At 35.8% G+C, this 23,012-nt stretch overlaps 1 protein-coding gene across 1 annotated transcript in view; it reads right to left on the reverse strand.

Annotated features, from left to right (window-relative positions):
• rasa2 (RAS p21 protein activator 2) overlaps positions 1-21,540 on the reverse strand; it is a 42,090-nt gene extending 20,550 nt beyond the window's left edge. Inside the window, exons 1-5 of the mRNA XM_058751351.1 lie at positions 21,354-21,540; positions 10,909-11,032; positions 6,494-6,600; positions 6,312-6,406; positions 3,602-3,678 (exon numbers count right to left, since the gene is read on the reverse strand). Coding sequence (XP_058607334.1) covers positions 3,602-3,678; positions 6,312-6,406; positions 6,494-6,600; positions 10,909-11,032; positions 21,354-21,411 — 461 coding nt within the window. The 5' untranslated portion in view covers positions 21,412-21,540. The remainder of the gene's footprint in view (positions 1-3,601; positions 3,679-6,311; positions 6,407-6,493; positions 6,601-10,908; positions 11,033-21,353) is intronic.
• Positions 21,541-23,012: the final 1,472 nt, after the last annotated feature.

A 23,012-nucleotide genomic window follows, 5' to 3' on the forward strand; every position in this document is an offset into this window, starting at 1 on the left:
TATTAAAAGATCAAACAGAAAAATTTTTGGACCATACTGTGATTAAACAACATACATTCAAGTCAATATGAAAACACATACTTCAATTTTACTGTGACATAATTCCAAGTGAAACAGGATATTTAGTCTAAATAATGCCTAAATATGTATTTGCCCTTTCCCTTAAAATACAAAGCACCAATATCACTGAATCATTCACAAAAAGAACGTGAGCATGTATTAATATAGCAAATAAACTGACAGAAACTACCCCATTTGCTATATTAATACATGCTCGTGTTCTTTTTGTGAATTATATACACTGCCGCTCAAAAGTTTGGGATCAGTAAGATTTTTTATGTTTTTTTAATGAAGTTTCTTCTGCTCATCAAGGCTGTATCTATTTGATCAAAAATACAGAAAAAAATTGTTATTTTGTGAAATATTATTGCAATTTAAAATAGCAGTTTTCTATTTTAATATGCTTTAAAATATAATTTATTTCTGTGATGCAGCGCTGAATTTTCAGCATCATTACTCCAGTCTTCAGTGTCACATGATCCTTCAGAAATCATTCTAATATGCTGATTTATAATCAATGTTGGAAACCGTTGTGCTGCTTCATATTTTTTTGGGGCCCTGTGATATTGTTTTTAGGATTCTCTGATTAATAAAAAGTTAAAAAGAACAGCATTTATTTAAAAAAAAAAAAAAATGGGTGTTACAATATACAATGCTATTCAAAAGTTTGGGGTCCGTACATTTTTTTTTTTTTTTTTAAGAAATTAATACTTTTATTCAGGAGGGATGTGTTAAATGAATAAAAAGTCATAGTAAAGATTTATATTGTCATAAAAGATTTATATTTTTTTATTTTTAACAAATGCGGCTCTTTTTAACTTTGTATTCAATCAAAGAATCAAAGAAAAAAGTATTACATGTTCCAAAAAAACTATATGAAGCAGCGCAACAGTTTCAACACTCATAATAAATCAGCATATTAGAATGATTTCTGAAGGATCATGTGACACTGAAGACTGGAGTAATGATGTTGAAAATTCAGCGCTGCGTCACAGAAACAAATTCTATTTTAAAGTATATTATTCAATAAGATTTCACAATATTACTGTTTTTTCTGTATTTTTGATCGAATAAATACAGCCTCGATGAGCAGAAGAAACTCCATTAAAAAACATTAAAAACCTTACTGATCCCAAACATTTGAGCGGCAGAGTATATATATACACACACACACACACACACATACATATATATATATATATATATATATATATAAATGTATGCATACATATACTGTTACAAAGAATTTCTATTTCTATATTTTGAACTGCTTTCAATTGTTTTCAACACTGATGAAAACGTTTATTTTTCCACATGAATAAATTACTTATAAATTATATTACAATGGAAAAGTTATTTTCAATGTCATGGAAAAACAAATGTTGCAAGCAGTAAACACGGGTACATGAATCATGATCAACAAATGAAATGCGTAGAGGCCTAATAAGGCAAGTGACTGTTAGTGAACTGGCACTGAAATCTCACACTGCCCGCTTCCTTATTGTTGAGCACTGATGTTGTCTTTTTCAGAGGTACCACTGCGTCACGTTAAAATGTGAATGAATGAAAGAATAAGACGATGAAAGACAAACGAGCATAAATGAAAGTGTCAGATAAGAATGCTGCAAACAGAAGCACTGCTATCCAAGACAGGAAGTAATTCACACTTGTAGTTGTCATGGTGACAGCCATGAAGCGGCGAAGGAAGGTGAGAAAGAACGACAGAGAGCGAGAGAGCATGAAAGACAAAAAAGCAGTATGACGGCAAAACAAAACCACAGGAGCAGCGCAGTACGAACTTCCTGCCGTCACGGCATCACTTCCTCTTTCGTCAACCTGCTCTGTGGGAGAGTGTGAATGAAGAGCGATGGCCAACATTAAACACACACACACACACACACGTCAGCAACTCTGAGTTGAGTCAGAGCATTTTTCACACCGTTAAAGAAAATACATTCACCCTGCAGAGGTGTGAAGATGAATTTCACAGGTACTCTCCTCCACCCAGACAACACACACCTCTGAAGTTATCAACACAGCGTCCACATGCTGCAGAAAGCATGCAGTATGTAGTATTTCATGTGAAGCACCATGAAACCACAGTAGTAAACCAAATATGGACCATTTCCAAACATGCCTTATTTATGCAGGACGTTTTAATATACAGAAAAACAAGCATGATTATTAAGTAACCATATAGCCCAGCATCCCTGTTATCTCAGTGGCAGGTGTCCATTTCAGAGATTCCCAAACTGTTGGTCAGCCGAACCCTTTTGACATAAAATATATTTTTTTAAATAATTTCTTGTTCATATTTCCATCGTTTTGGATGTTCACGGTTCTCTGATGTTGGTTAATATTCACATGACTTGCAGAAAATCTAGTAAGTATTTTGATTTTTTTAAATAATTTTATAATTATTTATTTACAGCATATAGCTGTACAATTGGGTTAAAAAAGAAATTGTGATTAATTTGTCATGAACTGCGGTATGATAATGATACATATCATCTTACAAGAAAATCTCTCATGCTGCTGCAGATTCCACACTGTGATGAAAATAAGTTCAGTCTTCACAAGACCTTACTCATTTGTGATGATAACAATAATAATAATAATAAAAAGAAGAAGAAATACATATTATTAATAACTCTAATTCTATAAAAATGAAGACAAAAAATCTGTTATTGTAAGATTATAATTTTGATTGAAAGAAAAAAAATATTTGATCCTTTCAATTTATAATAAAATAGAATATATTATATATTTTATATAGACAGACAGACAGACAGACAGATAGATAAATATTATAAAAATCAAGACAGAAATATAGTACTATTGTAACAATACAATTGTACTTCAACTAAAAAATATATTCCAAATATTCTAAATTAAATCAAATTCTACATGATACTGTTATAATTATATATTATTTTTAGCATATTTTATTTTTCACTAAACATTACAATACAAATATATCTTAAAAGCTCGAGAGTCTAATGTTTGATAGAATTTATTTAAACAGAAAACTGCAGGGTGACCTTGAGGTCTATAAACAGAAGTGTGAAAATAAATGTACAGCATGCAGAGATGGAACCCTCACTGTCCACAGTCACAGAAACATAATCAAGACGATGCTGATTGGCTGATGGCACAACATGAACCTCCCAGTAACAAACCTTCACTAGTGACGGCAGGGCAAAAAAAGCCCATTCTACACTTTTAAAGCTCTTCTTAAAAAGACACTGGATACTACAATATGGATATTGGACTGGATACTAGTCAAACAACTACTATAATACAATGAAATATAAGTGACATAGCCCATATGCTTTTGCCATAAATTTAGCTGAGTAGTTGAGACATCTACCAGCAAGGAATAAAGGGGCTCTTCTGGCCAGCCAAACCTTGGCGTCTTAATTCGATATCCTGTTTCACTTTTAAGTATGTAACAGTACAAATATACAATGGGTTAAGAATGCTGATTCATGTTGAGCTCAAATACACTAAACACATGCACTGACAGACAATCATCACTTACTGAACCACAAGCTGCTGGCAGATGGAACCATTCTCTGTGATCAGTTCATTCAGCTTCATCTCTAAATGAACCTTCCCCTGTAAAAGTAAAAAGACTTATTATTGGATAACACAAGCCAGCAGACACCAGAACCCAGAGTGCTTTATTTTTCAGTAATGTTGTCTTTAGATGGGACACTGGTTTATTGTCTGTGTGCACTGACCCATTTATCAGCATTCACAAATTACACACAAAAGAAAAAAACTATAATATATAACATTTGTATAAATAAATAATGCTTTGATATCTTGTTGAATGCGATGACATTCAGACTTTTTAAATGTTTATTAAGTTCATAAATACTTTTAGGGCCACTGTATATGATATTCAGATTGACAGGATCTGTCCCACAAACCATCATTCATCTGAAATATAGAATGTGTTTTGAGGGTCATTGCACTGAAGATTAACTACTGACATGTTTACGTTATAATATGATAAATGTTGAAATAACCTATCCAGCCAGTCAAATTTGTTGAGGCTGATAATGTTGGAATGAGAGAGAGTGCAAACAGAGGAGAGGTGAGGAGGAAAGGACAGGGAGGGAGAAAGATAGAGAAGAAAAACAAAATAAAAACACCCACATACTCCTACGCAATATTTTGTGCAAGTTCCTTTGAGAAATGACACCGAAAACGCACCAATAATTCAATGTTAACAGATGTCCAAAGCCGATACTAAAGAATCGCTTTTTTTTTTTTTTTTTTTATAAATACTTCAAAATGCAAATCAATTCATAGAATCTAATCATTTAACCCTGCAGAAGACAAAAGTAGATTAATTATAGAGCAATTCATTTCATAAGCATGTTGAAACAAAAAACTTGTTTTGTGTAAATAAGTTGTTTAAGTTTTTAGAGTACGTAAGGGCTTTAAAAAGCGATAGAGGAACGTCTTGTGATTTCAGCCAGTTCTGGGTGGCTCTGAACGTTATCTGACAGAACTGCCACCTACCCTTTTCTCGTCCTCAGGGTTAAAGACATGAAACCACAGTGTTTAACTACTGTCGTAAAGTAACGCTGCAGCATGGAGACTCTAGGGATATATGAAATCTATCAATATTTTTCTACATATATCATGATATTTATGTTTTTAGTCTGAAGTTAGCACGAGTGTGTGCTTTTTAGTCAAAAAAGTGATTGTTGACAAGCAGATTAAAGGTGATAAAACGTAAGAACTGCAACATGCAGTAAAACAGTAAAAAGTTTAATATAATATTTTTTTCTAAATGAATACTGATACAAATAATCCCTTTTATTTATATGCACCAGTACAACAATACACTATAATAAACAGCAATGTTTTTACAAAAATATTTTAATATATGAAAAGTTACACATAGAGAATTCTGAGTGATTGAGTCTGAATATACTAATTGAAAAAAACAAACAAACAAAAAAAACCCTTTGAACTGATTTAGGGAGAATGATTAATTTTTTGCTACTAAAAAAATTCAGTGAAGTCGCAAAGCGACTAAGGAAGGGTTGCGAAACTAGTCTGCAAACATGGCTGCTCTGAGGAAAGCTATGCAAAGAAGCTGAAATATGACCAACAATTTTATAATGAAATAGTCTAGTTTATTAAAGGCTATTGAAGTACTGAAGTATTATATTGTTTCACTAGTCTGTAAACATGCTCTGTGTTTCAGGTGACTTTTTTGTTTGTTTGTTTGTTTCAGATGCCTTCTTTGTTTAAATCAGACTTCTGATTTATGGACACATCCTATCATCATATACAGTGGCCCTAAAATATTCAAACACAGTTTACAAAGAAAGCAAATAAAAAGGCAACAAAAATTAGCACAATATTCAAAATATTGCCAAATTCCAATTAAAACTGGTGTTATCAATACGCATATAAAATGTAGAGATACTTATGCAGAAGCTTGGCTGCTTGGTTTACTTTCCTTGGTTGAAAAAGTGATAGCAAATCGCTATTTGTAATTGTCTTTCCATTGTGTCTGTCTGTGTGTTTTAACAAATACATTGCAAAAGTATTTTTTTACAAATACATTGCAAGTATTCTAAATATCTCTAAATTCCAATTATAACTGATGTTATCAACACTTACGTGGAAACTCTGCTTGCTAGCTTTACTTTCTTAAAAAATACATCTCAAGTATTTAAAAAAGTATTCCAATTAAAAGTGATGTTATCAATACACATACAAAACGTAGAAACTCTTATGCAGAAACTTGCTTGCTTGGTTTACTTTCCTCATTAATTTCCAAATCTCCACTTGACATTGTCTTTCCATTGTGTATGTGTTTTCTTTCTTTCGAAACAGACTTTTTTACAAAAGCAAATTCCTTTACATAAACACTTTTTGTTTATGATACAGTCCACACCCCCTGCCCCTGGTTCTGCTGAACAGTGAATCACACTTGTGTACAAAACAGATCTGTGCATACACCATACACAAAAACAGGATGTGGAGTTGGGCCTGCATCTGCTTTCAAGTCATTGGACCACATATAAGAGCTGACTAATCATACATTGATCTCATTGGGTATGGCGAGGCAATGAGTAATCATGAACTCACCCGATTGGCCCAAACCACGGCTGGAGACTAACCACAGAAGGGAAGTAAGGTCGTGTATTCATGTATTGCTCTGTTGGGTGTGTGTTTGTGTGTTAAATGATAACTTCTATGCCATCTAACTGTTCACTCACCTGAACTTCTGAGTGTGGATCCACAGGCTGTAACTGAAACCAGTTCTCTTTCCCGCAGTACTTATATAGATCTTCCTTCCTGATGGCTACTTTCCCTACAAACACACATGCAAGCCTTAGTTGACATGTACACTGTGTATTAGTCTTGTAAATGAGTCAAAACAAGGGCAAAAGATACTGACCCACAGGTAGATCCCTTATTTGGAACATGCTCTTAGCGTACACGTAGAAGGACAGGCATTGGAATGGTCGTGGAATTTCAAAGTAGAAGTCCTCACCATAGAACGGACTAAAGCACATGAAAAGGGAATGTTAAATCACGAGTACAGTGACTGCATTAACAAAATGCCTGCAAAAAATAAATATAAATCAGTATCACATATTACAGTTCAAAATGCACAGCATGGCGCGAGCATAACCATGGGTTTGATTCCCAGGAAAAGCAAGGACCTTGAATTGAGGTAGCTTTGAATAAAAGCATCTGCTATATGTATAAATGTAAATGTAAATGTATGTTATTTATGTTTTGCAGTAGGATTGATTTTTTTTTGCATTATATCATGTTCTAACCAGGTGCGATGCAAAAATAAAGAAAATGTCTCCACAACAAATTTTAAAATGGGGCATGATGCAATACATCAGAAGAGTTTTCTGTCATACAGCATTTATTTCTATGGTTTTCTTTGTAGAACTTGTGTGATTTGCCACATAATACTCTGTAAAAGTTTTTTTTTAAAATAGGCCACAATTTACTGTATTAATATTACAGTATATTGTATTCTAAATACGGAAAGAAATACCGAAACACGCTGCAAATACTCACAACACCCAAATACCGAAATGCGCTGCAAATACTCACAACACCCAAATACAGAAACATGCTGCAAATACTCACGACATCCAAATACAGAAACATGCTGCAAATACTCACGACACCCAAATACCGAAATTCGCTGCAAATACTCATGACACCCAAATACAGAAACATGCTGCAAATACTCACAACACCCAAATACCGAAATGCACTGCAAATACTCACGACACCCAAATACAGAAACATGCTGCAAATACTCACGACACCCAAATACCGAAATTCGCTGCAAATACTCACAACACCCAAATACCGAAATGCACTGCAAATACTCACGACACCCAAATACAGAAACATGCTGAAAATACTCACGACACCCAAATACAGAAACATGCTGAAAATACTCACGACACCCAAATACCGAAATGTGCTGCAAATACTCACGACACCCAAATACAGAAACATGCTGCAAATACTCACGACACCCAAATAACAAAATGTGCTGCAAATACTCACAACATGCTGCAAATACTCTACTCACAACACCCAAATACAGAAACATGCTGCAAATACTCACAACATGCTGCAAATACTCACAACACCCAAATACAGAAACATGCTGCAAATACTCACAACACCCAAATAACAAAATGCGCCGCAAATACTCACAACACCCAAATACAGAAACATGCTGCAAATACTCACAACATGCTGCAAATACTCACAACACCCAAATACAGAAACATGCTGCAAATACTCACGACACCCAAATAACGAAATGAGCTGCAAATACTCAACACCCAAATACAGAAACATGCTGCAAATACTCACGACACCCAAATAATGAAATGAGCTGCAAATACTCAACACCCAAATACAGAAACATGCTGCAAATACTCACGACATCCAAATACCGAAATGCGCTGCAAATACTCACAACACCCAAATACAGAAACATGCTGCAAATACTCACAACACAAACAAACACAGAAACATGCTGCAAATACTCACAACACAAACAAATACAGAAACATTCTGCAAATACTCACAACACAAACAAACACAGAAACGCGCTGCAAATACACACGACACCCAAATACAGAAACATGCTGCAAATACTCACAACACAAACAAATACAGAAACGCGCTGCAAACACGCACAGACCACATCGGAATTGTTTAAGGGAAACGCAAAGTGACGAACATGGTTGGGACATGCTTATCAATGCTTGCTCTGAAAGGTGAGGTTTTTGTTTATTTTCACATCCTGATCATACGAATCCTTTGCTTTTTTTGATATTCTAAATAAGAATACGAAATACACAATTACTTCAACTATGAAAGGTTATGTAATCTGGCTAACTTACTTTTACAGCTTCCCTTACAAAAATTAACCTTGGCTTTACTATTAAAATAAATAAATAAATAAATAAATAAATAAATAAAATGTACAAAATAAATATAAATAAAAAATAGTTACTAGTTAAACCATGGTAACCACAAATTAAGCATGGTTTTGCTACACTAACCATATTTTAATCATGGTATTTGGACAACTGTGGTTATGCAAATGGTAATCAATATGCAAAAAAAAAAAAAAAAAATCAATTAAAAAAACATGGTACTTTTAACCATGGTTAATTTTAGTTTTGTTGCCATTGCTGTTTGGCATTGTCGGGGTCCTCCCGTTGTGGTCTGTGCTACTTGCAGTGCATTTTTGTTTTTGGTTGTGTTGTGTTGTGAGTATAAAGATGATAAAGATGTATTCTTAATTTGCTGGTGCTTTTTCTATTTGCATGTGTTTTATTAAGTTGCAGTGTGTTGTCTCTCGGCCACCATACAATAAGCTTTTCGACAATACAACATAGAAACAGTAAACGATTGAAGGATTGCAGAAAGCATTTAAAAATATGTAGTTGCTTTAACGTGTCACAGCTGGTTAGGACGAAGTAAGTCTAGGTAATGAGAATTTGATGCACTATATATATACTATACTATTTAATGGCCACGATATGAAACAGTTTGTGAGATTCAAATTATCTAAATATAAAATACAATTTTATATAACATTTCAGTAGATACAATTACATTCAAAATTTCTGTGACACTTTGTGGTTGTGAAATGTGAGTGGATCATGTTCATAACTAAATGTGATGGACTACATTTGTTACTCTGCTTAGCCTGTGTCCAAACAATTTTTGGGGTCCAAGTAAGCAAGGAATTTAAAAAATCGTATATCATAACAAAAGTGTCCAAAAAAAAAAAAACGACAGATTAAAAATGTTCAACATACAAAAAAAAAAATCACTTCTAGCTGTGACTGCAACAGTCAAATACCTCAGCTGAGACTTGAGCGGAGAATGCTCATCCACCCACATACACTCCAGCTCTCTTACACACACACAAATTACACACTCATAGCCCCCGCACTGAAGAGCGCATGCGCTCCCACATACATTCACACACAAACAGATTCTGACCTCCTGAAAACTGCTACAGGTAAAACCACTCGACTCCAAATACTGAAAACGTGGCGACACGGCACACATGAATGGCCTTAGATTCAAGAGTGTTTAATAATAAGCCAGATGAGAGAAAGAAAGATTAGGAGAGGTGAAGAAAGACTTGAGGAAAAAACTTCACGCTCTGAGAGAGGCTGATTGCAAACGAGTGTGTGAGCGAAAGACAAGGAGCGATAGATAGCAAGTGTGAGAGAGAAAAGTGAGGGAACGCGTAGGTGGACACCCTTCCTTAGACACAGCCAACAGAGCCCTTTGAACAGAGGGGAAAAAACAGTTGTGAAATACCACGAGAGGAAAAGCCTTCAGAAAGAGAGTGAGATAAAGAAAATGCTTCTTTCAATGACTAGACGCTTTTGCAACTGAAAGTGTACACAACGTAATATCGTCAAACACAATGTTGTATGTCCGATATCAAGATGAACTATCAGACAAAGTAAATCTGGTGCACAATGGGAAGTCAACTTTGAGTATAATGAATAAAAAATTTGTTTTTAGAATTAAGTATTGAGTGCTGAAGCTCTCCAGTCCACACCATTTAAACAACTACAAATCTTGCATAGAATTGCACTGAAAAATATCTTAAAGCATTGGGATCGGACTCTTTTGAACACCTTAGCAACAACCCAAAACACCCTGACAACATGCTAAAACACAGAATAGCTTAAAGTGATAGTGAAAATTCTGTCATTTGCTCACCCTCATGTTGTTGACGTTCTTTCTTCCATGGAACACAAAAGAAGATATTTTGAAGAACGTTTGAACTGTTTATGTCCTTACAATGAAAGCCAATGGGGTCCAAAATAAATTCAGACCCTGTTTTAATGTTTGGGGGGAAAAAATAAACTCAAACACTTTTCAAAATATTTTCTGTCAAGTCAAATTTGAAGTCAAATTATTTAACATTACCAAACACCAACAAAACTATATTTAAGGGTTAGATCAGGCACAAATTAGGGTAACAATTGTGGGTTACCACATTCTACAAGTGCTTCTGACATTTTCTTCAGGATGTGTTTAAATCCATTAGTATATTGTAATATATATTTGAGCAACTAGCATGAAAGATGAAATAAAACTACATAAAAGGGCAGTGTTTCCGACCTTGTTCGGATTACGTGTACATGGCAGACAGAAAAAAAAAAGTAGGCCTGAAGCAGCATGAAAACCACATATATGAGAAGTGCTGTAAGATAAATATCATCGACATCAGCATGTAGTTTGCATGTGATGTTTGTGTGCTCATGTGTGTGTTTACTGTCTCACCTTACGCTCTTCTCATAGACTTTTGTGCGATAAACTTCCTCCTGGTCCAAACTGATTGTACAGAGGGTGCAGAGGTCACGGAGGCGGTTCGGCCCTGAGCTCGGACCCAGATTCTTTGCTTCGCCTGCCGAGAGAAGCATAACAAGGGTGTAAGAAGTCACACAATATTATTCACATTACTGCATTACTTCTCCCAAAAGTTGAAATCCCAATTTGTGGAAAAGCTCTCTAAGGACCTTCTGTATAAGAACCTTCTTTACACAGAAAAAAGAAAATAACAATTTTTTTTTGGTATCTGAACACTGCATTCGAATTAGAGGTTTGTCAGTTGTGGGGTCGACAATGTAAGGCCACTAACACACACTATTTGCGCGCACACACTTGCAGGAGCGCTGCGGTGGTGCAGAGGCTTGAGGCGGATGTGGCCGCTGTACGTGGAGCTCATCTAAGATGTGGTTACAGACGAGAAGCATTAACTTCCTCCCAGCATGCACTGGGGCTTCCAGGAGAGCGCTGATTCAAAAGATCAAATTCAAAAGCACACATACACAACCACACGTACTAATGTGTCAGAGGGCAAATGTAGCCATAACTAATCCAGACCACATCAAACCAGAACGACACAGCTAGAGATATTTTCTGAACGCAAGAACAATTAATAAAAACGAACATGCACCTTATAACTTTTTATGACACATTTATAATATCAGATACTATGGATTCTTTATTGTGGTTCACAGCTTTCAGTTTTATGCCTCTTCTTTTTTTGGATAAAGCCATTCATAAAATATAGCTGAGAAAGGTCTGTACTTGCTGTTGGCTTGGGTTTTAGTTGTTGATCGTGTCTATAGACAAACCACAGGTTTAAGGAATAACAGGTTAATCACACCAAACTATGGCCATATGTCACTACAAAATAAAGAAAAAAATAAAAATGATATTTTTCATAAAGATAATAAAGCCTATTCTATGACAATCACAACTTGTTTATTTGAAATTATTTTATCATTACAAATAAATACACATGCACACAAAACAAAATTCTTATTACGATAATTATCAAAATACAATAAAAACAGTAATATAATTGCAATTTAAATTTACTGTTCTCTATTTGACTATATTTTAAAATGTAATTTATTCCTTTGATGAAGAAGCTGAATTTTCAGCAGCCATGACTCAAGTCTTCAGTGTCATATCCTTCAGAAATTATTCTTATATTTGGTGCTTAGAAAATATTTATTATTTTATTATTATTATTATTTATTAAAACTAAATTTGCTGCTTAATATTTTGTGGAAATTGTGACACGCTGATGACAATACCAAACTTCTGACCAGTAGTGTAGTTTAACATATAGTTTTAGTATATTTACTTATTTTATATACAGTGGGGAAAAAATTATTTGATCCCCTGCTGATTTTGTACGTTTGCCCACTGACAAAGAAATGATCAGTCTATAATTTTAACGGTAGGTTTATTTGAACAGCGAGAGACAGAATAACAACAACAACAACAAAAATCCAGAAAAACGCATTTCAAAAAAGTTATAAACTCATTTGCATTTTAATGAGTGAAATAAGTATTTGACCCCTTCACAAAACATGACTCAGTACCTGGTGGAAAAACCCTTGTTGGCAATCACAGAGGACGTTTGTTGTAGTTGGCCACCAGGTTTGCACACATCTCAGGAGGGATTTTGTCCCACTCCTCTTTGCAGATCCTCTCCAAGTCATTAAGGTTTCGAGGCTGACGTTTGGCAACTCGAACCTTCAGCTCCCTCCACAGATTTTCTATGGGATTAAGGTCTGGAGACTGGCTCTAGGCCACTGCAGGACCTTAATGTGCTTCTTCTTGAGCCACTCCTTTGTTACCTCGGCCATGGGTTTTGGGTCATTGTCATGCTGGAATACCCATCCACGACCCATTTTCAATGCCCTGGCCCTGACGGTACATGGCCCCGTCCATCATCCCTTTGATGCGGTGCAGTTGTCCTGTCCCCTTAGCAGAAAAACACCCCCAGAACATGATGTTTTCACCTCCATGTTTGACGGTGGGGATAGTGTTCTTGGGGTCATAGGCAGCATTCCTCCTCCTCCAAACACGGCTAGTTGAGTTGATGCCTAAGAGCTCTATTTTGGTCTCATCTGACCACAACACTTTCACACAGTTCTCCTCTGAATCATTCAGATGTTCATTGGCAAACTTCAGACGGGCTGTACATGTGCTTTCTTGAGCAGGGAGACCTTGCGGGCGCTGCAGGATTTCAGTCCTTCACGGCGTAGTGTGTTACCAATTATTTTTTTGGTGACTATGGTCCCAGCTGCCTTGAGATCATTGACGAGATCCTCCCGTGTAGTTCTGGGCTGATTCCTCACCGTTCTCATGATCATTGAAACTCCACGAGGTGAGATCTTGCATGGAGCCCCAGTCCGAGGGAGATTGACAGTTATTTTGTGTTTCCTCCATTTGCGAAAAATCATACCAACTGTTGTCACCTTCTCACCAAGCTGCTTGGCGTTGGTCTTGTAGCCCATCCCAGCCTTGTGTAGGTCTACAATCTTGTCCCTGACATCCTTGGACAGCTCTTTGGTCTTGGCCATGGTGGAGAGCTTGGAATCTGATTGATTGATTGCTTCTGTGGACAGGTGTCTTTTATACAGGACATCCTACATCTAACTGAGATTAGGAGCACTTCCTTTAAGACAACTGGGAGCCAGAAATCTTGCTGATTGATAGGGGATCAAATACGTATTTCACTCATTAAAATGCAAATCATTTTTTAAATGCATTTTTCTGGATTTTTTGTTGTTGTTGTTGTTGTTATTCTGTCTCTCACTGTTAAAATTAACCTACCATTAAAATTATAGATTGATAATTTCTTTGTCAGTGGGCAAACGTACAAAATCAGCAGGGGATCAAATTATTTTTTCCCCCACTGTATGTATTTAATGTTGCAAAGAATGTAATTTTAGCTTTTTTATTTATTTTTTTATTTCAAAAGTCTTAAAAATAACCCCCATTTTCTGCAGGCAAAATATAATTTATTTTTATCTTTTGGGCTGATATATGACTCCATAATGCATTGATGCTCATATAAAATTCACCCTACAGAATATGCTTATATTCTCATTTCTCATTAGGGAACAGAGACTGAATGCACAAAGTCTGCAGCTTACACCTTTAGCAATTACAAAGTCTCTGTTTCCGGCACACACACCTCTTCCCCTTAACCATTCAGAAAACAACAGCAAATGCAACCCTGAGCAGCTCATAATGATGCTCACAGTCGACACAGATAAAGACTCAGAGGAAACTAAACTCCCAAGAGCACATTGCCGTAGGGAGCCGTGACAGCAGCCAATGCCCTACAGTTAACCCTCTCTTCTCACACACACATACACACAGGTGTAACGAAGAGAAGCAAACGTGTGTAGCACTGTATGCTTAGCAACGGAAGTGAATACAAACCACAACTGTGAGGCCTGAACAAACAAGCTACACAAGGCTTCACACACATGCAGATACAAAACTCTGGAGTTCCCTACATGCAAACACACACACACACACACACATGCATGCACTCATACGTAGACACATTCATAGACATAAACAAACATGCATGAAAACTGCGTAAAAAAAATGCAACCATACCAGATACGTTTCTGTGAAATCACCTGGGCCGATGAAAATCGATATGATTCAAATCACACCAGCTATATAATGAAATATCTGATAGTTTCCACAGAATTTGATCATTTACTGTCCAGTTCCATCATTAAAATTCAACACACTCTTAGGCTTGAAATATTTTGCCTAATCTTCATTTTTTTTACTTTTAATCTTCAAAAGTCTCTTTTTATCGTTCTGTTTTATTGTATTTTACAGTATTTCTATTGATCAGAATGACAAAATCACCCCTAAAATCATTGCAGAAAAAAAGGGGGGGAAATCTACAGATTGCCTTTGGGTCTAAAGAAGAGAAAGAGCATTTGATCCCCATGAGGGTTCATTTTATGCAGAACTATGGCAACTGTCTGAAATAGTTTAAATCAACATCCATTCATATTTTTAGAACACAATATGACCTACACAACAGTTAGTTAATATCAAATTCACCCACGAAAAGTGTTGCATCACATCACTGTGCTTGAAAAACTTGCTTGAGCTTGAGACTGTTTAGTGTTAGCTGTGTAAGCACAATGCACTGCTAAGGGTGTGAGGTGACAGCGTCAATCTGCTTCAGCTCTTTAAAGAACTATTAATGTCTAATCCCAACGCCACTGACTGTGAAAACTAAAGTGACTCTTGAGCTCCGTGCTAAGCCCTCCTGCCCTGAATCGCTCAGAAGCAGCCCCAGAGAACCATGTGACGCCATCCCTAACTGCTTACCAGAAGACCAGAAGGGGAAACACTGAGTTGGTTCATTTTTGACCCCATCTTTGACCCTAATTATGAGCCAGGCTCATAATAATTTAACTTAGCGAAGTCCTTATAAAAAAATAAAAAAATAAAAATAATAAAAAAAAAAAAAAAAAACCCTGCAGATCCTCAGAAAAATAATGAATAGGCAGAAAAGCTAACTTTAGAATTAATATAGGCCACACTGTATTTGTAACTAGCCTACTGTTTAACAGCATACTGATAATCTGTTTAACAGTATGTGTTATTCAATCATACATATTAGCATGGTTTCATCTCATACAGTTTGTACACAGCTCTTGAATACTTGTTTCTGACTGATGAATTGTGACATTCAGCGGTCAAATATTTTCACACACTGACTGATATTCTAATTGATCTTTGTCCCAAGCAACCAATTTCCAATAGACACAAAACTAGCACAGCTATCAGTTTCATGTGTCATGTGGCTCTCTTGTCTCTTTGTTCTCACAGAATAAAATGTTTACGAAATAAAGTATCAAATGAATAGATATGAAATAAATATAAAACATATACATAAATGTACAGTGTCTATTTATGCATGTTTGCATACAAAAACTGTAGCTTTACCACATGTTCAGAATCATACTGCTATGATTTTATGGACAGTTTTTTAATGTGAAAACTATTTGTAACAAAATAGTTATTGCGAAAGAAGTATGAGGATGCAAGCGAAGGATGAGGTTTGAGAGTGAATGAAGTAAGCGGTCAGAAGGTTATGAGTCAATGAGTGTGAGCCACAAGTTTTAAACACCAACCTCAGCTTGTTTGCTACCTTTAAAGGCACAAAGAAATGACTTCACGAAGACACTTGACAAAGGACTTTTGGGCAAGACATATCAAAGAGCTTGTTTTCTGTTTTAAAATAGCCTACAGACTTCACATCACAGTTCACAAAATCAAATTTGCTACATGCTATGCTATTGCTACTTGCTAGTAGGTTTTATTGGACAAAATTTTAGACACGCCCATGAGTGCATGATGAGTCATCAATAGACCTATTTTCTTCTAGAGAAATATAACTTTTAGCTACAAACTAAAAAACATGAACTAAAACCCACACAACGCCGAAACTGATTTCATACCCACTACAGGAAAACAAACGGTTGTATAGTGGTTTAAATATAATCGACTATCACGTTAGTCTAGTACTGAAATGCTCTAACAAGGGCATCAGAATTGGTTGACACCGGAACAATGTGGCCATTATAACGTCGTAAGAGTGTGTTGTAAGATGGTCCTCATAGAGCCAGCCCATAGTTTAGTTCCTCTTTGTCGGCTGTTATTAGTATACTACTGAATGCTTCACAGTTCTCCAACACATCACAACACGCAAACATTTCCTCCTGCTGCTTGTATATGTGCACGCACACCTGCTGATAGCCGGTGCTGGTGACCACATGTAAATGTGGCCGTTTGTGTGCAAAAAGAGGGGAAAAGAAAAGAAAAAGATAACATCAGAGTGAGTCTCTTAGTCCATGAGGGTACCAATTAGTACACTACACTTTCCAATGGAAAGATTCATAGCTCAACGTCTCACAAAAAAAAGTTTACAAATGCTAAGGTATATTGAGAGAATTTAACATATTGCTAAGGTGTTCTGAGACAATTTTAGCATGTTGATAATTTCACCATATAAAAATGAGGTTGTTACCATTTTTACATATGGTTACTGATTTTGATAATGAACATAAATTTACATCTGCATCCTAACTCAAGCTACTACTGTCAAATGTGCATTTCTAAGAGACAAAAATGTAATATTATTAATATTTCAGCCTGCACTGCAAACTGTGCGGAATATACAGTCAGGCAACACAAACCCGTTTCATGATTTGAAACAATATCACTCATTAGAACATGCAGAAACCAAGCAATTAATTTTTCGTTTAAAATATTCATTTTAAATGACTGGAAAAGTGTAAAAACTTTCAAAAACGTGAAGCGTTTGTCATGTTATGACCATAAAGAGTAGTTTAAAACCACAACTCATGGTCTGGTCTCTACAACTTTCACTCAGGAGACAAAATCTGCCTTTAAACTTGAAAGAAACAAAGATTTAAAATCTATTGTGATAATTATCGATATTTACTAATTTAAAACATTTTATCTTGATCATTTTTTTGCCCATATCGGCTAATCCGAACGATTCCCTTGTCAATTCACAAGCTAATATTTTCTAAGCATTTTCCTTACTTTGTAAATCAAGCATAAATGTTTCAGGGAAGCTATTTAAATCATTATATGATAATTTCTCTGCAAAACTTTGAGTTTTCCCTTAATAAGCTCCTAATTTGATGCTTCACTGATAGTAAGTAGTTGTTGTAGTAGTTATGTTTTAGGTATGGGTAGGGTTAGAATATGGACATATGGAATATGATCATGCAGAATGCTTTATAAGTACTAATAAACAATTAATATGCTAGTAATATACATGCTAATAAGCAACTAGTTGACATGGTAATAGTGTTCCTGCTGGCATATTGTGGGCCCAAATCTGGTATTTTTTTTAAGCTATGGGATTTCAGTGACTTAAGCAGATGAATATTATTGCTTAAATCAATAACATCATAAATGATGCATGCACAGAATGGTTTAATTGTGTTTGTCGAGGCTGTAACCCAATTTGTGGTTATGCGTGGTGTTGACATATGTCCCGATTAGGACACTTACATGGACAAAGATATCACTGCAGTGTGACGCACTGCACACAGTGGCCTACGTACTCATAACAGTCATTCTGAAACCTTGGTGTGCTTTTGTGAATGAAAAAACCTTTGAGCTGTATTCATTCACCTCACGGACCAATGGGCAGTAGCCATTATTAGACATAAGAGTTGTTGTCAACCAACTACAAAACACTAGTAAACAAATGAATGCCTTTATCCTTTCATAAAAATGGCTGACGACGAGAGCCAACCACACCATGTATTTAGACAAGCGTGTTAATACAGAACCCGCAGACTGCACAACTAAAACATTTAGCAGCTGATCAATTGTTCAGTGTCACGTCAGTCACGCTGTCCCCTTTGAGAGTTTCGGACAATTTGATTTGATAGCACATGATTGATGTCATGGGACATGTCTCTGTTTACAGTGTGTCATTGCCCTGAACCTCATCGTTTGGGCAAGGGCAAGCAAAGGACTGAGTAGGAAGTGATTTGATCGAAGACTTTAGTTAAGTGCAATTAAAAAAAAAAAAAACAGTTCTTTAAGAAGGCTCAGGCATTTTTAACAACCAGACATTTATCCTCTTTTTTTTTTTTTTTTTTTGTTTACTAAAAAACTTCAAATTACAGGAAAGACAGGTCAAATACTGTAAAAGTAAACAGTACCTGGTTTCTTCCCTAAGCATTTACAGAGAAGAGAGGAATTATTTAACAGTACTCTGTAATTTCCTAAGGACTTTCCCAATTCTTCCTCAAGGCATGTGTAACTTTTTTAATGCACTAAACATGACATAACTGTTTTATATTCTGTTAGTATAACTAATTATTCAACACTCTTAGAAATAAAGGTACATAAGCTGTCACTTGGGCGATGACTTTTCAAAAGGTACACCTTTGTACCTAAAGAAAGAGTCCATACTGAGAACTTAAAGGTACATTTTACATAAAGGTACCTTTTAAAAAATGACCACCCCTTTTGTACCTTTTTTTTTCTGAGAATGTAATTCTGTCAGATCATACGAAACAAAATTTTATGATTTTATAAATATAATGTCGCTCCAAACCACATCCAATTCACATAACAGTAAGTTATTCACTCATATTGTTTATCAGTATTATCGCTTTACTATACACGTTACTGGAATTGACCTGAGGTTGGGACTTTCAAGTCATCCAAATGCCCTAAAAGTCCCAATTACACACTGACTTCCAGAAAACTCCCTGTCTCTGAATGCCCCCACATCCCTACTGCAGACAGCTGTTTTAGTACAGTAGCAAAGGCAGGTTACTGAGCTGTTACTGTAATCAGAAAAGCCTACCCTCATCCAGGTGGAAAGATAAAAGCGATGACTTTCACACAATCATACGCATGCACACAAAGCTGTAAAAAATCGGCATAAAGGGCTGTCCGTAAGACTTAATACTGAGATAGATCTCGATAGAGATTTTATGACATGTTTTCAGGTATCAAAGAGATACTATATCTGGGTTTTTTATTTATTTATTTTTAGGTTTGCTGAAACTACAACAGATTTTGTATTTGTACCACTGGACGTCTTTTTCATTACATTATTTTTTTCTTTCTATACTCCCGTAAAATGAAGAGCTATTCCACTTCACATGAATTATGTAATATCATGTGGCTATGAGGCTTCCAGTGAGCTTTCCAGAGAGCGATGATTTACCACGAATTCACTTGCAACACAGAAGGTTTCGGTTCAATTTTTTGGTATTTTGGTGGGTGAGGGGTCGGAGACAGTAAAAACATAAGCACTAATCATTTTGACAGTGTTAAGAAAATATCTCTAAATAAATTGAGTTAAAATTTAAATCAGCTCAGTCTATTCAAAACACCTGACATGTCAAAATTATATTTCAGACGCACAGCGATCTTTCATTTTTCTTGATAGTGTCAATATCAGCTGTCATGTCATATCCTTTACAAAAATATAACATGCATCAAATGTACCATTTTATACTAATTGTATCCAATGGTAATATCATCGAACGTGCAATTGTTTTTAGTTAAAAATGTAAGAAATAATGTTGTTACATGAAGAACATGTTTAGGTTACTTAAAACATTTTTACAATGTACTGTGAAATATGAAGAATCGTGATGACACACATGTACACTGGAATTGAAATAATCCTTTTAAAGAATAACATGTTATTACTATGGTAGTATGCGGAAAATAATATGGTAACACTATGGTATCTTGTCCAATGATCATTGTAGTTATATGGCACTTTGTTGTGATTACATGGTACAAGTAGGCAAAAACTCTTACAATTTATATAAGCAACCTGGCTATACTGGGTTATACAAATCGATCCAAATAAGAGTCAGATCGAGTAGGAGTGTACAGTGTAAATATATCAAATACCCTAACAGAAACTATACCATAGTTAACTCAGCTAGTTACTACGAAAGTTATAATAAATTTAATGTGGGATTCTGCAAAGAGGGTAAAAAGAGTTAAGAAGCTCTCTGTCATTTAAAAAAAAAAAAAAAAATGTAAATGAAAGTAACTTAAATTAAAGTAAGTAAGTAACGTTAGCTGCTAATACCAAGTGACCAACGTGTTATTGTACAAACTGTAATATATATGATTTTAATCTACGGTACGTACTTTGTAATTTGTCATTTGAAATCTATACCTATACTTCAACGTTACAGCTACTGCGTTATAGTTTATATAATACATAATTTTAGAAATCGTTAAAAATAAAAATAAAATTTTTAAATTTGATAATTATCTGTGGCAATGGTCGTTTATTTAAAGCGATGCAACAACTTCCGTCCAGCTCAGAATTTGTCAAATTTCGGCGAGGATCCCACCGTCTATTTCACACCCTCAGCCCGGGTAAGAATGAATCAAGCATCCGCCAACTCCAGTGGCATGAAGACGGGTTTGGTTAAAACGGGTAAATAAAAAAATTTCACTCTTGTACTAACACAAAAGTGAATAAATACGACGGTTGTGAGGGGGAACCAGGGTATTGAGCACGTTAGCACTACTGTGCTAACTCACAGATAATGAGCAAAAGCTTGAGCTATATCTGTCACTGATGATATAAAGACGATTTAAACGTAAAATATCCAAAATTAAGTGAACTACTTATCCAAACGGTTCGCAAAATGTGGCAAACAGCGCAGGTTTCTCACAGCCCCATCCAGTAGCGCTGAGTGAGTGTGTGTGTTGCTCCTACCGCGCCCCTCTTTCCCCCTTGCCGATCCTTTTCTTTCTCTCCCAAAGCCATCTAAACACACTCTTCCACACACACACACACACACATCTAACTCGCTATCCATGCAGCGTGTCGCACTTACATATTTTTCCTCGGAGGCTCTGCAAAATCCGGATTTTCGTGTCGTCTTCTTCCGCCATGGTCCAAGTTTCGTCTCTGTACAGTACATTCAACACTTATCACATCCGTTTATGAATGCAGGCGCACGGACGGACGGCCCTCCGAAGCGTCACCGGCTCAGCGCGATTGGTCGCGACGGCAGACCGGGATTTGTGTGAATCAACTCACACAGGCAACATCGTGTAGTCAAAACAAAACGGAAGCCCTAGTGGAGGACCAGCGACAGAGCAGATGAACGGGGCCCCTCGAAAGAAACCCGGTGACTTGTGTTTTAAAACCTAGCGAGCTTTGAATTAGCCTATTTAAACTTTGCCTGTCCTTAAAGATTTAATGCTGCCCCACACAGTAGGCTATCGCCTGAAACAACAACAACAACAACAACAAAAACACGTTAAATATAGAAAAAACACGTTAATAGTAAAACTTTGCCAAGTGTATCATGGTATCCATGGTCTGTGTGATGTTAGATATTTTTTAAAACATTGTTTATTTATTTTTTTATGAGCCTGTATAACAATATTATTGTATAATGTGATAATAATAATCATGTTATAATACTATATTGCCAATAATCCAACTTTAAACAGTGAAAATGCATTTCCAGAACAATTAGCCTAACATCCGAAATCAACTTTTTAAAACATATTTTCATTATTTAATAGCAATAACAAGTGCATTTATAACACGTATCTTGTGCTATGTTAGTCTAGTATTAAATTACTATATTGTCAACACTACTGCAACACTGCAGCTTGACATTTGACATATTCCTCTCTTCTGACTGCCATAATTCATCTGTTTGTTTGTTTTTCTATTTTGGAAAGTTGTAGAAATGTATGAAGAAAATCATAATTTTGCTATGGTCTCTAATGAGGATTACCCTGCTGTAGTTTACTTCCACATTCCAAACCGGAAATGTGAAACCCATCCATTACATTGGTATTAATCAATTTACAGATTTTATGCAGTTCTGATTTCTTAGCCCATGCAGCGTCTCTGAAGATTGGTCCATTGGATGATGGTTCATCAGTGTCTCTTAAGTTTTGTTTTTGCTCAGAAAAATCTTTCTGTTGAGCAGGAATCTTATCCCATGTATATTACCTGTGCAGAGCTGTTAATTTCTTTATTAGCATGTTTGTTAGGGCATTATACTGTATATAAATGATCTGCGTCATATTTAAACTATGGAATAAAATGAAAACTTATAAAGTGTTGCACCTTTGCTTTTGTAAACTTGTCAAATTTGTAGACTTCAAATGTCACAGCATTGTGTTTAATATAAAATTATTCCTTTTTAACATATGTATTGTTTTTGTGTGAGTCTCCACTTGAATGTTCACTAGCCTAATATTTGAGTAGACTGGCAGATGTTTTCTGATGGATTATGCATGTAAAACAGATAAGTAGCTGATAGGCTGTCTGGTGGAGTTTTTGAAAAATGTCAAAGTTCGGGTACAGATGAATGAAGTACCAGACATTCCCTGATGACTTGGAATGAATGAAAACCTTCACAGACATTGTACTGATAGGCTTTCGGTTTTGGGCACAAACCTGCTACCAGCATATCTCCAGAGAGTGGCGTTGACGGTGGTGGAGAGTTCAGAACATCTGGCACTGGTGT

This window comes from Onychostoma macrolepis, chromosome 18, assembly GCF_012432095.1.
Source record: "Onychostoma macrolepis isolate SWU-2019 chromosome 18, ASM1243209v1, whole genome shotgun sequence".
Taxonomy (NCBI): domain Eukaryota; kingdom Metazoa; phylum Chordata; class Actinopteri; order Cypriniformes; family Cyprinidae; genus Onychostoma; species Onychostoma macrolepis.